The 17,231-nt window shown below is 41.4% G+C and overlaps 2 protein-coding genes across 4 annotated transcripts; both read right to left on the bottom strand.

The window, feature by feature from the left end:
* Positions 1–126: 126 nt before the first annotated feature.
* LOC125022887 (microfibril-associated glycoprotein 4-like) lies at positions 127–3,063 on the bottom strand. 2 transcript variants are annotated; one of them, XM_047609871.1, is made up of 6 exons: positions 2,924–3,063; positions 2,239–2,412; positions 1,962–2,000; positions 1,619–1,715; positions 1,368–1,535; positions 127–659 (listed from the first exon to the last, which is right to left on the bottom strand). In XM_047609871.1, exons 1-6 carry the CDS (start codon positions 2,927–2,929, stop codon positions 406–408), a joined length of 738 nt encoding a protein of 245 aa, XP_047465827.1. In that variant the 5' UTR covers positions 2,930–3,063; the 3' UTR covers positions 127–405. The 2 variants fall into 2 exon arrangements, with proteins under 2 accessions (XP_047465827.1, XP_047465829.1); XM_047609873.1 differs by having other exon boundaries at positions 2,239–2,403; positions 2,924–2,978.
* Positions 3,064–10,258: 7,195 nt separating this feature from the next.
* On the bottom strand, positions 10,259–16,326 carry LOC125022573 (microfibril-associated glycoprotein 4-like). 2 transcript variants are annotated; one of them, XM_047609312.1, is made up of 6 exons: positions 16,205–16,326; positions 12,327–12,500; positions 12,005–12,043; positions 11,662–11,758; positions 11,411–11,578; positions 10,259–10,692 (listed from the first exon to the last, which is right to left on the bottom strand). In XM_047609312.1, the coding sequence occupies exons 1-6, from the start codon at positions 16,208–16,210 to the stop codon at positions 10,439–10,441; spliced, it is 738 nt and encodes a 245-aa protein (XP_047465268.1). In that variant the 5' UTR covers positions 16,211–16,326; the 3' UTR covers positions 10,259–10,438. The 2 variants fall into 2 exon arrangements, with proteins under 2 accessions (XP_047465268.1, XP_047465270.1); XM_047609314.1 differs by having other exon boundaries at positions 12,327–12,491; positions 16,205–16,266.
* Positions 16,327–17,231: the final 905 nt, after the last annotated feature.

The following is a 17,231-nucleotide window of genomic DNA, read 5'->3' as shown; positions in this document are numbered from 1 at the left end:
AACTTTGGCTTCACTTTAGAGGAGCTGATCCTTCTTCCATATTTATTTACAATCTATGATTAAAACTAGTTCTGTACCTTTAAGAGTATTTGTGTAAAAATCAACCACAGCACCATATCAGAGGAGTTTTTGCTTTGCTCTTCGTTTATTGAAGCTAATAATGATTCTAAGCAGAAACTAAACAGTTTGTTTACAACAGCAGACTGAGTGTGGAGAGAAAACCAACCAAAACCTTCTCTCACACTCAAGCTACAGATTTTTATTGACACTTTTCAAGTCAACCTGAGTCTGGTTACAGGTCCAGTTTCCATTGTTTCAGGTTTAATTTTAATCTCATGCTAATCACACATATAGAACGACATAATTAATGAGATTAGGAAAAAAAATAAAGTTTGTCCTGGAGATTTACTGCACAGGACGGATTTTCATGCTGATGGACTTCAGGGAGTAGTTATTACCCTTCCATTGATACCACTGCACTCCAACAGCAGGGATAGTATCGTCTGCTCCCCAGCGATAAACTCCGTTGGGGTTTGTATAGTGACAAGTATTGTACCAGAACGCCCCCAGATATTTTCTGGCACAGTTTGAAGTTGAGGGGTCCTGATCTTTGTCAAAAGTGGAGAACTTCTGTCCATTGTGATATGTCAGGCTGTCTCCTGCAAGTTGAAGAAAAAGTTGAAATTCATCTACAGCCAAAAACATATTAACAGATGGTTTCATTTAGTCTAACTTCTCTCTTAGCATCTTGTCTTTGCAGATCATCATGATTAACTGTGACTAAACACTGGGACACTGGAGAAGACTTCTCATTCCAAGTTAATGTGTGCAGTTCTATTCTGATGGAGATCAGAGACAATGGAACTTCTAAGCAGCTAAAGGCCTCTCTCTCATTGGCTGATGTTCATGTTGAAGAATCCACTGATCAACCAAAGACACTGCTCTCTGTCCACAAAGAACATCTGGGGCAATGTTTAGTGGACAGATGAGACCAAAGTAGAATAGTTTGGTTTAAATGTTTGGGCATCGTCATGTTTGGAGATGAACCAACACTGCATTCCAGCATCAGAACCTCATCCCTCCATGAAACATGGGGGCGCTAATGTCCTGGTTTGGGCCTGTTCTGCTGCATCTGCTCATCATTGATGGACCAATGAACTGTGAATTCTACCAGTGAACTCTGAAAGAAAATGTCATGAGCTTGTTCTTGTTTTGTTTCTTGCAAGGTTTTATGTTTTTATCCCTGAAGCACTTTGTGTTGCATTTTCTTTTTGCATGAAAAGTGCTATATAAATAAAGTGTGATGAAACCACCAACATCTCAGAACTGAACTGGTTCTGTCGTGTTGTTATTGTATATTTACCCACCTGCTCCTCCATCTGTGAATCCAGACACTTTCAGTGTGTATCCGTAGGATTCTGGGTCGATGGAAAACGAGGAGTAACGAGCGTACACCTTGTTTCCACTGAAATCCTCCATATCTACCAACAGCTCGTACTTTTTCCTCAGTGTGAGTTGGAAGATATTTTCGAGACCTAAAGACAAACAGAAATCTTTATGGACCCATGTCCTTGACGTCAAATCAGAGTCTGATGTTTGGTTCTTTATCATGTCTCACCGAGCCAGTATTCTCCAGCAGCGTTACCAAAGCCCAGCTTGTAGTGATCCCAGGGCCTGTAGAAGTTCACTGCACCATCCATCCTCCTCTGGAACACCTGTGGGGGGACGGGAAGGAGGTCGACTATGTCCAAAAGTCAAAATGTTGTCACATTAAAGAATCAGCTGCTTTTGTAAGCACTTAAAATCTGGTGCATCAGATGTTTCTGGACAAGTTTCATTTAAAAATGTAAAACTCCAGACTGAGAAAAAACAACACCTGCGACTAAGAATGATTTGTTGATAGGAGAGCAGACAGGTAACAGAAGTAGCTTGATCATATCAAAGAGGAGTTAAAAACTCACCGTCCAACGTCCTCCCAGAGAGTCCATGTCACAGTACACCTACACATAAACACAGATATGGATTAAAACATCAAAATATGTCTGGTATTAATTAAAATGTGTCTCCAGCCAGAACTGGAGATATGATCTGTAAATGTGCAGCATTATTTACAGCTCTGGTTTTCTATCTATGTCAGACTTAAAAGTGCTAAAAACTAGTGACAGAAATACAACAACAGTGTAAAACAAAACCTCTCAGCCCGACACTGAACAACAGTCAGATTATTCCAGAACAAACCTGGACTCCTGACGTGGATCCGATGGGATAGATGGTGTACACTCCACTCGGTTGGTTGTTGTCATCGTTATAGATGTCACCACAGTCCACAGGAAGCACAAGAATTCTGGAGTCACTGGTCACCAGTGGAATCAGGAGGACGAGGAGTCCTGACAGCAGCAGGAACTGAAGAGACTGAAGTTTATTTTATTTAATTAAATGTCAAACACCAAATATAGAGTCAAACACATTTTAATTCAGGGGCCACATTCAGCTCAGCACATTCTCTCCAAATGTTTCCCTTTGTTTTAGTGCAAGTAAGAACATGATGAAAGTGTTTAACATTTAACAAACTGCACCATTACAGAACATGTAATGAACAACCAGACATTTCTAATGAAAAAAGAAGTAGAGTTTGTGTTTAGTTCTAGGTCTCATTGTCGTGTTATGTTTGACAAATATAGTCCAACGTATATATTAAATATCATTCAAATTTAATTCAACAGTTTTTTGAAAATGTATATTAATTCATTTATTCCATACGAGTGGATATTTCTTTTAGATATTTATGAGTTTTATATTCAAGGTTCACTTGGTAGTTCTGAGGAGTAAACTAGAGTCTAGTTAATGCTAAGAGGTTTTTACACAAACCTGTTAAGAAATAAATGTCCTGATAAATTCTGAGAGTATAAAGTTGTAGACTTACCTTCATTGTCAGAGTTGTGGTGAAAGAGAAGCAAACAGTGAGAGCTGTGAAGCTTTATAGATCAGCCAGGTCTGGTTCAGACTGATAAGATATTCACTGAGCTGGTGGAAAAATACTGATCTCCATCTGGCATCAAACTATTGGTTCCCACAACTTTTTAGTTTTACTTTGAGGGTTGAGACTTTGATCAAATTAACTGCACCTGCTGGTTTCTCATCCTCCCTCTGGACGTTGATCTGGTTCTGAACAGGGAGTCTTATCGCCTGGTTCCTGTTCAAATGTTTTTTATCGAAATTTAATAAATGCTTTAAACCCAAATGCAGGACAGAGAGGTTTCTTTTCTTTCATAGATTCATGACATCAAATTAAAAGAAACTACACAGAGAGATGGAGAAAATCAAAGTTAACTGTTCACTATGAAATATTATGTGAACGATCTTACAATAACAGTGGAACTTCTTGATTTCGTTTCTGTTTGTTGTTTTTACTCCACGTGAAGCACTTTGTGTTTCATCCGTATTAAAAGTGCTTTATAAATAAAGTTTGTTTTGATCAAATGCTACTGCAGAGTAAAACCAATGACACGCTGATTTATTTCCAGAGACAACACCTTTACAAAATAACTAGTGGACACTGATTTGAGTGACAAGAAATTAAAAAATTCAAGTCAAACCACTGATGCTGTTAAGATCATTTAATTAATCAGTTAATTGATTAATTATTCATTCAAACCCAGCAATGCATCTGCAGCACTCTGCACTCCTGATGTCTCTCAGTTTGTCCAAGTAAAGTTAGCATAGTTAGCGTCACCAGTTGATCCAGTAGTGACAGGCAGCAGAAACAACCGATTTCACTGATGCACAAGCACAGGTTAGTTGGGGATTCTGCTGACACTTGAGCTGACAGGGCCAACAGCTGGAGACAAACCAAGGCAAAGACAAGCTCTCTGTTGGTGGGCGGCCAGGAGGCACGGGGGCAGGATCCAGCGTTAGGGCATTACAGTGGCAAAGTGTTACAGACAATCAAGCAAAACCTTTACGTGGATGATTGTTTAAAGTCTGTGTCCTCAGAACAGGAAGCTTTGCAAATGGTACGAGATCTCTCTGCTGCATGTGCCAAAGGAGGTTTTCAACTCTCAAAGTGGATGAGCAATAGTCGAGCAGTTAAGCATCCCTGAGGGAGATCGTTCCAAAGCATTCAAAGAGCTCAATTTGGATAAAGACAGCTTACCTGCTGAAAGAGCTCTTGGATTGCACTGGTGTGCAGACTCTTTGGAAAGGTAAACAATGCACAGCTGCATCACTTCTCAGATGCTAGTGAGTATGGATATGGTGCTGTTTTTTACCTAAGGTCGAAAGGCATCTCTGATGAAGTAAGCATTGCTTTCATGGTTGGAAAGTCCAGAGTTGCTCCCATGAAACAAACCACAATTCCAAGGCTTGAACTCACAGCTGCTGTATTAGCTGTCAGAGTGGACAAGATGATTTAAAGAGAGCTTCAACTGGAACTGGACCAGTTACTGTTCTGGACCGATAGCACAACTGTGCTTAATAACATTTCAAGTGAAACAAAGAGATTCCACATTTGTAGCAAACAGAGTCGTTAGACGAGAAGCTACAGAGGTGGCTCAGTGGAGGTAAATAGGATCTAAACGGAACCTCACTGTTGAGGCCTCAAGAGGACTGTCAGCTGATGATTTTCTAAAACGTGATGGCTCAGAGTTTCTGTTGGTTGAGGAAAGGACCTGGCCAAAACAGGAGGTAAACAAACCTGCTGTCAGCTTGGATGACCCTGAGGTCAAACAGGACCTCATGGTTAATGCTTGTGTTGTTTATGATGCATCCAGTGCTATGAACAATGATGATGCATCCAATGCTATGAACAAGCTTCTGAACTATTTTTCAGATTAGGAACAACTGAAAATTTCAGTTGCCTGGTTTTTGAAGTTTAAAGACCTGCTTCAACAGCTAAGGAAACAAGGTATTATTTTTCAGATATTTTTATTGGCTTTTTATACTTGCAAACACATACAATACAGTCAACAAGGCTGCAAACAGCAGTCACAAAATATATGGAAAGTAAAGTCCATTACAGAGATTGTGATTCAATAAAGTTATAGTCTCAGTGTCCCTAGCTGGGATTTCCAGATTAAAATAGTTCAGAAATGGCTGCCAGACATTGTAAAACCTCTGGGTTGATCCCCTGATTGAGTGTTTCAATCTCTCGAGGTTCAAATGTGCCATTACATCCCCAACCTACTGCCTGTGTGTGGGAGGCCTAACTGATTTCCAGTTACACAAAATAAGGCGTCTGGTTAGTGGGGATGAAAAAGGTGATGGCACCCGACTGTGTCGTAGATATCACCACCTCAACAGAGGCCGCACCAAACAGTGCGATTTGAGGAGCAGGGCCTATCTCTTTGTTGCAGATATAAGAAAATGTGTCAGAGATTGAGAACCAAAACGGTACCAACTCTGGGCATGCCCAAAACATATGATAGAGGGTGGCCGGAGCCTGTTGCATATAGATATTCATACTCAATACGATCAAATGCTTTGTGTGCGTCACAGGTGAGCAAGACCTCTGCTGATTGTGACTTTTCCGGAGAATGATGAATATTAAAAGGCCTGCATATATTGCTAAAAGGTTACCGCACTGTAATAAAACCAGTCTGATCTGGATGTATCACAGTATGTATGACAGACTCCAATCTACTAGCCATAACTTTAGTTAAGGTCCTACGGAAACAAGGTAAAATGTGCAATAAGAACAAAAGACATCAGAAACACAAAGCAAAGACAAAGGTTCAACCACTGACATTGGATGACTTCTCATGCAGAATTGGAAATTGCACGTCTCTGCCAACAGCAAATATTTCACAGGGAAATCCCTCATCCATGCCTGAGACAGTAAAACATCCAATAATTCTGTCTAAAGATCAGCCCATATCCAAACTTATCTTACAACATATTCACAAGCAAGTGGGACATGCTGGACGTAATCATATGATATCTACACTTTGAAAAACCTACTGGATAACAAATGCAAACCCAGCCTGCAGAAAATTCATTGCTGATTGTGTTATCTGTTGTCGCCTTCAAGGGAGAGTTGGAGAACAGGATGGGTGGAATGTTGTTCTATTTCAATCCATACAGGTCCACCCCCCCTCATAAAATGCAGAGACCCAGTATAACAATTTATAAATATTAGCTGCCAAGTAATATTGTAGAAAACTTGGTAATGCTAAACCTCCAGCCTCTTTATGTTTCTCAAAATGCGCCCTCCTTATCCATGGGAGACAGTTTGTGACAGAAAATGTCTGACCTTCCAGCTGAAAGAGTCCTGCCAGACTTGCCCCCTTTACTAATGTAGCCATAGATTATTTCAGCCCTATTGACATCAAAAGAGGTCGCTTCCTGGTCAAAAGGTATGGCGTGATCTTCACATGCATGACTAGTCGAGCAGTACACCTTGAAGCAGTCCACTCACTTTCAACAGATTCATGCATAAATGCCATTCGACGGTTCATGTGTGGATGTGGGCAAGTCTCCAGCCTCAGATCAGACAACGGTACCAATTTTGTTGGAGCTGAAAGATAGCTAAGGGCTCTTAGAGCCCTGGATCACAACGAAATACAAAGTGCTTTGGCAAGAAGAGAAATAGCATGGATATTCAACCCTCCTGCTGGATCTCACTACGGTGGAACATGGGGGCAGATCATTCGCCTCATAAGAAAGGTGCTGTATTCCATTGTCAAACAGCAAACTGTGGATGATGAGAGCTTTTGGACTATTCTTTGAGATTGAAGCCATTCTCAACAGTAGCCCAATAACTAAACTGTCTGATGACCCTAATGACCTGGAAACACTTACACCCAACCACATTCTTCTGATAAAGGCCAAAATCTCTTCTTCCTTTTGGACTTTTTGATGAGAATGGCATGTACATCAAACATATATGGAGACAGGTGCAGTATCTGTCAAATTTATTTTGGAAGCGGTGGGTAAGGGAGTATCTCCCACTGCTCCAAGACAAAGCCACGGAGGAATTTGTTCTGTGGATGACATTGTTATTATGAGCACAATAGTTTAGCACTACAACTATTCAACAGATGGTTGTCCAAACATCAAGTGCTTGCAAAACACACCAAGGACATTTGAGATGCAGTCACTCAACACCACGTTTCAGTTCAGTTCAGAAAACTATTCATTTCATGCAGGCAACTCACTTTCATGCTACTGTTTGTGAGGAGATCAAGCACATTCAAAACATGTCTTAACACGGTTTTTAGGACGCCGCTGCTATAGAAGCCATCAACAACATAAGGATATACAACAGAATGTGTCTCATATAGTGAGATGATGTCGTCACTAAAGCAAAAAACTCACTTGGAACAATTCAAAAACTCTCCTCTGCAGCCTCCAGCGCCACATACGTCACATCCAGCAGAAGCTTCAATGTCGACCCAATAAAATGACAAAAACATACACAAAACATGTAAATATGATTCATTTTATTCACCAGATTTTGGGCCTGTTAGACAAGGGTAGCACCAGGTCTGGGTCTGGTTCAGGTTTTATCTGATACTTTAGAAACGGTGCCAGTGTTTAAAGAATGAAAACTTACAAACTGTCCAGAAATGGAGCCTGTTTATTTTTAAGGCAATTCGTGATGTGCAAATTGAACAGAATATTCATTTTAAATAATATAAGTAAAACTAAGAGTAAGAAATAAATCCTGACTCTAATAAAATAATTATTGTCACAAAGCTCTGCATGTTATTGGAGACATGTCATGGACATTGACTTCTGAAAGAAAGAAGATTTGCACACACACACACACACACACACACACACACACACACACACACACACACACACACACACACACACACACTTTTTGATCCTTTTGAAATGTATATTTTTATGTAATTGTAGTGCACACCAACAAAATTCTGGGGCTGGTGTGTAGGAGCCAGTCATGTTGTGCGTGTATTTTACCTTTTAACCACAAGGCTGTAGTATTGTTTCAGTTTTGCTTTCTTGACACCCAGCAGCTGCCCAGCTGCTTAAGATCGGGAGATGATTAGTCTGAGTTGGACGGTGGTGGGAAAGGTCACAGTTCTTACCGACATCCAGAGAAACAGCAAGCAACCTGGTAATTTCTGTTTTGTTAACCTACCTTTACTTTTTTGTGACAATAAATGGGAACATCGCCCAAAGAAACCAACTCTGAAATCAAATTAAGATCCTTCTGAAGCCACCATCTGCAGGTAACTAACAAGTTTTGCTTTTTGAATAGTCACCAAACACCTGATCCAGCTCATGATGCTGCTGTGAGGGACACCATATGCAGGAATCATCTCTGATTGACCCATCACCTCCTCGAACTCTCATTTTGTGAGGTTGTCTTCATTTCCTGGAAGAAAAATGTACAGTAGTTAATTTTTTGTTGTAATTGAAAGTTGTCCACTTGTGGGTACCTCACCACCTCTCACTGATGATCCAGCAGTTGTACTTCTGTTCTTCATGAACTTCAGTCTTATCTGTTCCATTTCAAGATTTGTCTTTTTCTGTAAGTATACCTTGTGTAGTTGTATTGTGGTTCACCATCAACTTTCAGATGTTGAATTTAAAAAAAGGTGTAAATCTCAACAGGCCTCTCTACAACTCATTTCTGTGGGAGCTGATGAGGTTTCTTCATCATCCTGTAATGAAACAGAACTTTTGTGTTATACTACTGTGTTATACCCATTATCAAAAATCTGTTGACTATTAAGGGTATTTATGACAGCATGGAGGTTTGTTAGGTCTGAAGGCTCCACCAGACACATTATATCATCAGCAGCTGCTAAAAACATAACCGTGGGTCACCTTAAAACAGGTCATGATATTAGATTATAATATCTGAAGAACAAGTAAGAATCTGGAAAAGCAGCAGCAGTCAATTTAAAAGAGCTGTAGCCTTGTCCCACAAGAAAACGGTGCCTAAGATGAAATTATGTTTTTTACTAAGCCAACACTAGTGAAGGGACGAATGTACACATGCTATTAATTTAGATAACTAAGTTCTTATGTGAGCCTCTGTGTCCTGAGGGATGGCGGGGCCCAATGAGCTCCTCCCCAAAGATGCTCTCAGCAACAGGTCGCCCACAGCTCTGACTGAGGTCCTTCAGTTCAGTTTCTATGAGAGAGAGTGGTGGGCCACCACCCATCTTGTGGACGTCAGTATTCTGTTGGCTATAATTCAAGTCAAATTTGAAAATCAAGAAAGCACAAATTTGGTGTCATATATGAAAGCATTTAGGTGTTGCTTCCAAACAAACAGATACTATATGTTCTATGTGTGCTGTTGAACAAGGCTACATAGTGTTTAATATACTGAGATTTCTCTAGTATAGTTCCTTTTTTGTGCACTCTATATTTATTAAATTCTCTGTTACTGGTTTCATCAATATATTTTGTGCAATAGCTTATAGGGGTGGGAGCACCACTCCGTAATTTCACCTGTAGAACTGACTCTGCTCCGCCCACACTTCCTCCAGACTCACTGGTGTTTTGATTTAATTATTATTACACTTTGCTTTAGAAGGAAATGTTGTATTATAATTATATATAAAATATCTTCTACCATTGTCTCTATATGGAGCGGTTGGCATGGCAACTGGTGGTCACCATGATGTCACATCCTGATTTAACCAAAGAAACTGACGCTTAAACATTCATCAATATTATATTAACTACCTAAAATGACTGAAACCATCCTTGAAAAAAATAAATCATTTGCCGTGTATTTTAGTGTTTTAGTTTGGCCCAAGCTGGCGGCACAGAGGTTTGGTGGTTGGCACTGATGCCTCCCAGTGAGAAGGTCCAGGTTTGAGGCCTCTCTGGGTGCAATTTGCATGTTCTCCCCGTGTCTGCATGGGTTTTCTCCAGGTACTCCGATTTCCTCCCACCTCCAAAGACATGCTCGTTAGGCTAATTGGTGACTCTAAATTGACCCTAGGTGTGCATGTTAGTGTGAATGGTTGTTTGTCTCTGTGTTAGCCCTGAGATAGGCCGGCGACCTGTCTAGGGTGAACCTCGCCTCTCGCCCAATGATAGGCTCCAGCAACCCCCGCGACCCTAGTGAAGATAAACAGTGCTAGGAGATGAGATAAGATTGGCCTAATCCCCTCCCACTAACATGGAGGGGGTAGAGCTTATCGCCTTATGGCTTTGTGTAATATGAGTATTAGTATAAACATTGACCACAAATGATGATTCTAAGCAGAAACAAAACAGTTTGGTTACAAAAGCAGACTGAGTGCAAAGAGAAAACCAACCAACCCTCACACTCAAGCTACAGATTTTTATTAATTAGAGTTTTATTAACACTTAAAATCAACCTGAGTCTGGGTCTTCCAGAAACTGTAGGTCCCTTGTTTCAGGTTTAATTTTAATCTCATGCTAATCACACATATGAAATGACATAATAAATGAGAGGAAGAAAAGAAATAAAGTTTATCCTGGAGATTTACTGCACAGGACGGATCTTCATGCTGATGGACTTCAGGGAGTAGTCATGACCCTTCCAGGCACTCCACTCCACTCCAACGGCATAGATAGTACCGTCTGCTCCCCAGCGATAAACTCCATTGGGGTTTGCAGTGTGACAAGCACTGTACCAGAACGCCCCCAGAAATGATTTGGCACAGTTTCCAGACCAGGTGTCCTGATCTTTGTCCAAAGTGGAGAACTTCTGTCCATTGTGACCACTCAGGCCATCTCCTGTAGAAACATGTAGAAGAAACAGTTGAACTTCATCTACAGCCAACAATATACGAACACATGGTTTCATTTAGTCAAAGTTCCCTTTGAGCATCTACTCTTTGCAGATCATCATGATTAACTGTGACTAAACACTGGGACACTGGAGAAGACTTCTCATTCTAAGTCAATGGGTGCAGATCTATGCTGATGGAGATCAGAGACAATGGATCTTCTAAGCAGCTAAAGGCCTCTCTCTCATTGGCTGATGTTCATGTTGATGAATCCACTCAACAACCAAAGACACTGCTCTCTGTCCAAAAAGAACATTTGGGACAATGTTTAGTGAACAGATGAGACCAGAGTATAATAGTTTGGTTTAAATGTTTGGGCATCGTCATGTTTGGAGATGAACCAACACTGCATTCCAGCATCAGAACCTCATCCCTCCATGGAACATGGGGGCGCTAATGTCCTGGTTTGGGCCTGTTCTGCTGCATCTGCTCATCATTGATGGACCAATGAACTGTGAATTCTACCACTGAACTCTAAAAGAAAATGGCATGAGCTTGTTCTTGTTTTGTTTCTTGCAAGGTTTTATGTTTTTATCCCTGAAGCACTTTGTGTTACGTTTGTCTCCGCATGCAATATAAATAAAGTTTGATTTGATTCGTGAGGAAACCACCAACATCTCACAACTCAACTGGTTCTGTTGTGTTGTTATTGTGTATTTACCCACCTGCCCCTCCATTTGTGAATCCAGACACTCTCAGTGTGTATCCCGAGGATTCTGGGTCGATGGAAAACGAGGAGTAACGAGCGTACACCTTGTTTCCACTGAAATCCTCCATATCTACCAACAGCTCGTACTTTTTCCTCAGTGTGAGTTGGAAGATATTTTCGAGACCTAAAGACAAACAGAAATCTTTATGGACCCGTGTCCATGACGTCAAATCAGAGTCTGATGTTTGGTTCTTTATCATGTCTCACCGAGCCAGTATTCTCCAGCACCGCTACCAAAGCCCAGCTTGTAGTGATCCCAGGGCCTGTAGAAGTTGACTGAGCCATCCATCCTCCTCTGGAACACCTGTGGGGGGACGGGAAGGAGGTCGACTATGTCCAAAAGTCAAAATGTTGTCACATTAAAGAATCAGCTGCTTTTGTAAGCACTTAAAAACTGGTGCATCAGATGTTTCTGGACAAGTTTCATTTAAAAATGTAAAGCTCCAGACTGAGAAGAAACAACATCTGTGACTAAGAATGATTTGTTGATAGGAGAGCAGACAGGTAACAGAAGTAGCTTGATCATATCAAAGAGGAGTTAAAAACTCACCGTCCAACGTCCTCCCAGAGAGTCCATGTCACAGTACACCTACACACAAACACAGATATGGATTAAAACATCAAAATATGTCTGGTATTAATTAAAATGTGTCTCCAGCCACAACTGGAGATATAGTCTGTAAATAACCAGCAGCGCCACCATGTGGTCAGTAAATAAAAAATAAAAAACAACTGAGCTGTACCAGAACTGATTATTTCTATCTATGTCAGACTTAAAAGTGTTAGAAACTAGTGACAGAAATACGACAACAGTGTAAAACAAAGCCTCTGTGCCTGACACTGAACAACAGTCAGATTATTCCAGAACAAACCTGGACTCCTGACGTGGATCCGATGGGATAGATGGTGTACACTCCACTCGGTTGGTTGTTGTCATCGTTATAGATGTCGCCACAGTCCACAGGAAGCACGAGAATTCTGGAGTCACTGGTCACCAGTGGAATCAGGAGGACGATGAGTCCTGACAGCAGCAGGAACTGAAGAGACTGAAGCATCTTGTAATAAATTAACCGTCAAACTCCAAATATAGAGTGAAACTCATTTAAATTCAGGAATATGAATATGAAAACTAGCCCTAGGCTGGTGACTGCTGTGACTGTGAGCAGTGCAGCTGGCGACTAGGGAAAGACTTAGTGACAGCATGGAAAGACAGCTGACAGGATGGAACAGTCCCCACTGGGGCTACAGTGGGTTAGCAACTCACTGTGGCAGTAGCCAAGGCTTTGCTAAGCCTTTTGACTGCACCCTATGTAGCTACGGTTATTGACTCTGGAACGGAATTGACTATGGATAGGCAAAACTTTTTAATAGAAGCTAGTGGTTCAGATGGAAATGGAAAGCAGCAGGTTTGTATGTGTGGCTGGTAGGAAATAACAACAGTAAAGGGCCCCAGAATCCACCAAGGGAGGAAAAAGTGCCTGGTAGAGGGAATGCAAGGAACCCACATTGATAGCTACTTTTTAAGAAGCGTGAACCAAAAGGAATGGTAGAGAATATGTTGGAGAGGATGGGAGATATAATCTACAATTATGGTAAGGAAAGATTTGGCATTAGTGAGAAGCAGAAGAAACCAGAAGGAGAGGTAGTTAGGTCTAGACGTCAGCAGGAAATTGACTTATACAGGAGAGGAGAATGCTTAAGAGGCAGAAGAAGAAGGCCACAGAGGAGGAGAAGAAAGGCATTAATTGCTTATAGGCAGGGATGAAGGAACAGCTGGCAGCACTAAGACAGGGAGAGAGCATTAGGAAAAATAGGAGAAGGGGAGAGTGGGCAAGAGTAGCATTCTATAGGGACCCATTTGGTTTGTGAAGTCGCTATTTAGAAAATAGAAGAATGGCAACCTGATGGTGCCAAGACAGGAACTTGAGGAGTACTTGGTGGAGATACACAAAGATAAGGAAAGGTTTAGGAAGATGGCACTCCCTTCTGATATTCCACCAATCAGAGAAATAGGCATTCGGTGCGATGTTAGCCCACCAAGGTGGAGAGAGGTTCAGGAGGTGGTGAGGGGAGCAAGAGCCTCTTCAGCCTCGGGACCTAATGGAGTCCCGTATCAGCTGTATAAAAGCGCACCAGATGTATTGAGATTTCTTTGGAAATCGATGAAGGTAGTTTGGAAGACACAGGTCATTCCCAAGGCATGGCGTAGAGCAGGGGAGATTTTCATTCCAAAAGAGAAGGGCTCAGTAGAGATAAGTCAGTTTAGACTGATCAGTTTGCTTAATGTTGAGGGGAAGGACTTCTTCAGTGTTGTGGCACAGAGGCTGTCTAGGTACTTGAAGGAAAATGGCTTGACTGATACTTTGGTGCAAAAGGCTGGAATCCCCGGCTTTTCTGGTTGCTTAGGACACACCAGTATGATTTGGCACAAATTCAGTTAGTAAAGCGAGAAAAGAGAGACCTGCATGCGGTATTTCTAGACCTGGCTAATGCATTTGGTTCAGTTCCTCACGGTTTGTTATGGGAAGCTTCCAGGCAGTATCAAAGGCCTAGTCAAAGCATACTTTGCGGATATACAGCTCTGTTTTACCACAGCAGAGAATACTACAGCATGGCAGCAGCTGGAGGTAGGCATCATGGCAGGGTGTACAATCTCTCCACTAGCCTTTACAATGGCAATGCAGGTGATTATTAGGACCTCGAAATGGGTGGTAGGTGGAGAAAAGCTGCATGGAGGGCTTTGTCTCCCTCCCCAATTAGGGCCTACATGGATGACATGATGACTGTGACGTCAACGGCTCCATTTACTAGCAGACTGCTGGATAAGATAAACAGCAACTTGGATGAAGGTGAAGCCGAGTATGTCTAGGAGTATCTCAGTTGTTAAAGGAAAGGCAGTAGATAAGAAGTTTGTTATAAACGAGGAGGTGATTCCCACAGTGATAAAGAAGCCAGTGAAGAGTCTGGGAAGGTGGTATTATGGTGCATGCAATTTGGGTTATTGCCCCGACTAATGTGGCCACTGACAGTGTATGAGGTCCCTCTGACAAAGGTTGAGAAGCTTGAAAGAATGATTAATTCATCAATTAGGAGATGGCTTGGTGTCCCACGCTGCTTAAGAAGTGCAGCCTTGTATGGGAAAGGCACACTGGAGCTCCCAGTAACTAGTCTAACAGAGGAGTTTAAGTGTGCTAAGGCTGGACTGGAGATGACTCTTACTCAGTCAAAAGATCCAGTAGTCAGGCGGACAGCCCTCACTGTTAAAACAGGGAGGAAGTGGAACCCGAGAGACACGGTTCAGGAGGCACAGGCTGCCCTCAGGCTCAGGGATATCATGGGGCATGTGCAGCAAGGCCTTGGAGGCCTGGGACTGTGTGCAGGGAAACCTCTGTGGAGCAAGGTGTCCGTGGCGGAAGATGGTAGTGGAGGAAATTCATTGGCAAGAGGAAACAATGAGATGAACTAAGGCAGTGTCTCAGGCTAAGCAAGGACAGTGGGTGAACTGGGAGAGTGTAGAGAAAAGGAAGGTGTCATGGTGAGAGCTGTGGAGCATGGAGGCTGGTAGGATTAGATTTATGATGGGGCAATTTATGATGTGCTGCCATCTCTGCAAATCCTAAACCAGTGGTTAGGGGAGGATGCTGCCTAACTTAACGAAACATCGGTGAAGGGAGGTACCCACTTGAAAACTCCAATGATGTGCTGCACACTGCACACTTCCTACTGTTGCTAGTTAGGCTCGTTTGCTGGCGTTTTCTTGTGTATAACTTCTGATCTTGGCAGAGGGGAGGAATGTTGTTTGAAGCATAGTTGCATGTCCCATCATTTCTTACTTACTGCTGGCGGTTAGGCTAATTGCTGGTGTTATTTTGACATAGGCAGAAGGAAGAGATGCCTGGTCCGAGGCAGAAGGAAGGGATGCCTGGTCAAGTGTGGTCACATTGCCATCATTTCTTACCTACTGCTGGTGGCTAGGCTAATTAGCTTGTGTTTTCTAGTGTTCCGTGGCTAGCCTAATTGTATCTCATTTCTGACATAGGCAGAAGGAAGAGATGTCTGGTCCAAGTGTAGTCGCATTCTCATTATCTCTATTACCTACTGCTGCTGGCTAGGTTAGTTAGTAGATGACCACTGGTCTGCGGGTTGGTTCTCCAGTTAGACCTGACTTCTAAAGTAGTTTTGCCTTAGATCATGGCACAAGGGATTGTAACATCTCGTCCTGTGTATTAATGAATAACAGAGGCCACATTCAGCTCAGTTTGATGTCTCTAAATGTTTCTCTTTGTTTTAGTCCCAGTAAGATCATTGAAAGTGTTTAATATTTAACCAACTGCACCATTACAAAACATGTAATGAACAACCAGACATTTCTAATAAAGAAAGTGGAGTTTCTGTTTAGTTCTAGGTCTCAGTGTCGTGTTATGTCCACAACTCTCACAACAACCATGTGAAATCTTGGAATAGCTGATACTTTTACTCGAAAAATTGCAGTTTGTGTAATTTTTGCTATAAATCAGATAACACCCTCTTTTAGACCACATGCCATATGTTGACTCCATTCAAATTTAATTCAACTGATTCTTTTAAATAGATATATTTATTAATTTATTCCAGATAGTTTTATATTCAAGGTCCACTTGGTAGTTCTGAGGAGTAAATAAGAGTCTAGTTAATGCTAAGAGGTTTTTACACAAACCTGTTAAGAAATTTTGTCCTGATAAATACTGAGAGTATAAAGCTGTAGACTTACCTTCATTGTCAGAGTTGTGGTGAAAGAAATGTGATGCAAACAGTGAGAGCTGTGAAGCTTTATAGATCAGCCAGATCTGGTTCAGACTGATAAGATATTCACTGAGCTGGTGGAAAAAAAAATGACCTCAATCTGGCATCAAACTATTGGTTCCCTAAACTTTTTATGAGGGTTGAGACTTTGATCAACTTAAACAACTGCGCCTACTGGTTTCTCATGCTCCCTCTGGACGTTGACCTGGTCTGAACAGGGAGTCTATTGCCTGGTTCCTGTTCAAGTGTTTCTTATTGAAATTAATTAATAAATGCTTTAAACCCAAATGCAGGACAGAGGGGTCTGTTTTCTCTCAGAAATTCATGACATCAAATGAAAAGAAACTGCAGGAGTGCTGAGAGGAGATGGAGAAAATAAAAGTTAACCGTCCACTATGAAATATTATACTCACCGGCCACTTTATTAGGTACACCTTGGTTGCCTTCAGAACTGCCTTAATTCTCCGTGTCATACTTCCAACAAGGTGTTGGAAACATTACTCAGAGATTTTGATCAATATTGACGTGATAGAATCACACAGTTGTTATCTGATCACATCATGAACTCTGACCTATTAAATGCTATCTTTATCATTCATGAAGTTAATCGTCATGTTTTAAAAATATTGTGTGAATAGTGTGTGTACTGACATCTTACCCATTTCTGTACCTACCTGTTACCAGTTCCAAGCACAGAAAACTGCTGCTTTGTCACCACATTTCCAATAACAAATCAATCAATTACACAATATGTTGTTGATAAAGTCATCTAGTAATATGCTCTATATTTCTATGACATGCAGTTTCTATATCTGATGATTATTATAGTGCTGCTCTTATTTGGCATAGTCATTTTTAATGTGTGAAAATAATCAGACACCAACTTTAGATATCAAGTGACAGAACATGCTTCATTTCAAGAATACTCATTGGGTTTCAGTTCATAAAAATGGGTGTGTAACCAAGGCTGCAGTTGTTCAAGTCTCTTGACTTGG

Source organism: Mugil cephalus, chromosome 16, assembly GCF_022458985.1.
Source record: "Mugil cephalus isolate CIBA_MC_2020 chromosome 16, CIBA_Mcephalus_1.1, whole genome shotgun sequence".
Taxonomy (NCBI): Eukaryota; Metazoa; Chordata; class Actinopteri; order Mugiliformes; family Mugilidae; genus Mugil; species Mugil cephalus.
This window is presented reverse-complemented; position numbering and strand designations above follow the sequence as displayed.

What these genes read in the sequence shown, in the direction of transcription:
- LOC125022887 (XM_047609871.1), bottom strand. An exon ending in GATCCACGTCAGGAGTCCAG is followed by an intron (nt 2,001 to 2,238) that starts GTTTGTTCTGGA and finishes GTTTATGTGTAG; the next exon opens with GTGTACTGTGACATGGACTC. An exon ending in ATTCACAGATGGAGGAGCAG is followed by an intron (nt 660 to 1,367) that starts GTGGGTAAATAT and finishes TTCAACTTGCAG; the next exon opens with GAGACAGCCTGACATATCAC.
- LOC125022573 (XM_047609312.1), bottom strand. An exon ending in GATCCACGTCAGGAGTCCAG is followed by an intron (nt 12,044 to 12,326) that starts GTTTGTTCTGGA and finishes GTTTGTGTGTAG; the next exon opens with GTGTACTGTGACATGGACTC. An exon ending in TGCTGGAGAATACTGGCTCG is followed by an intron (nt 11,579 to 11,661) that starts GTGAGACATGAT and finishes GTTTGTCTTTAG; the next exon opens with GTCTCGAAAATATCTTCCAA.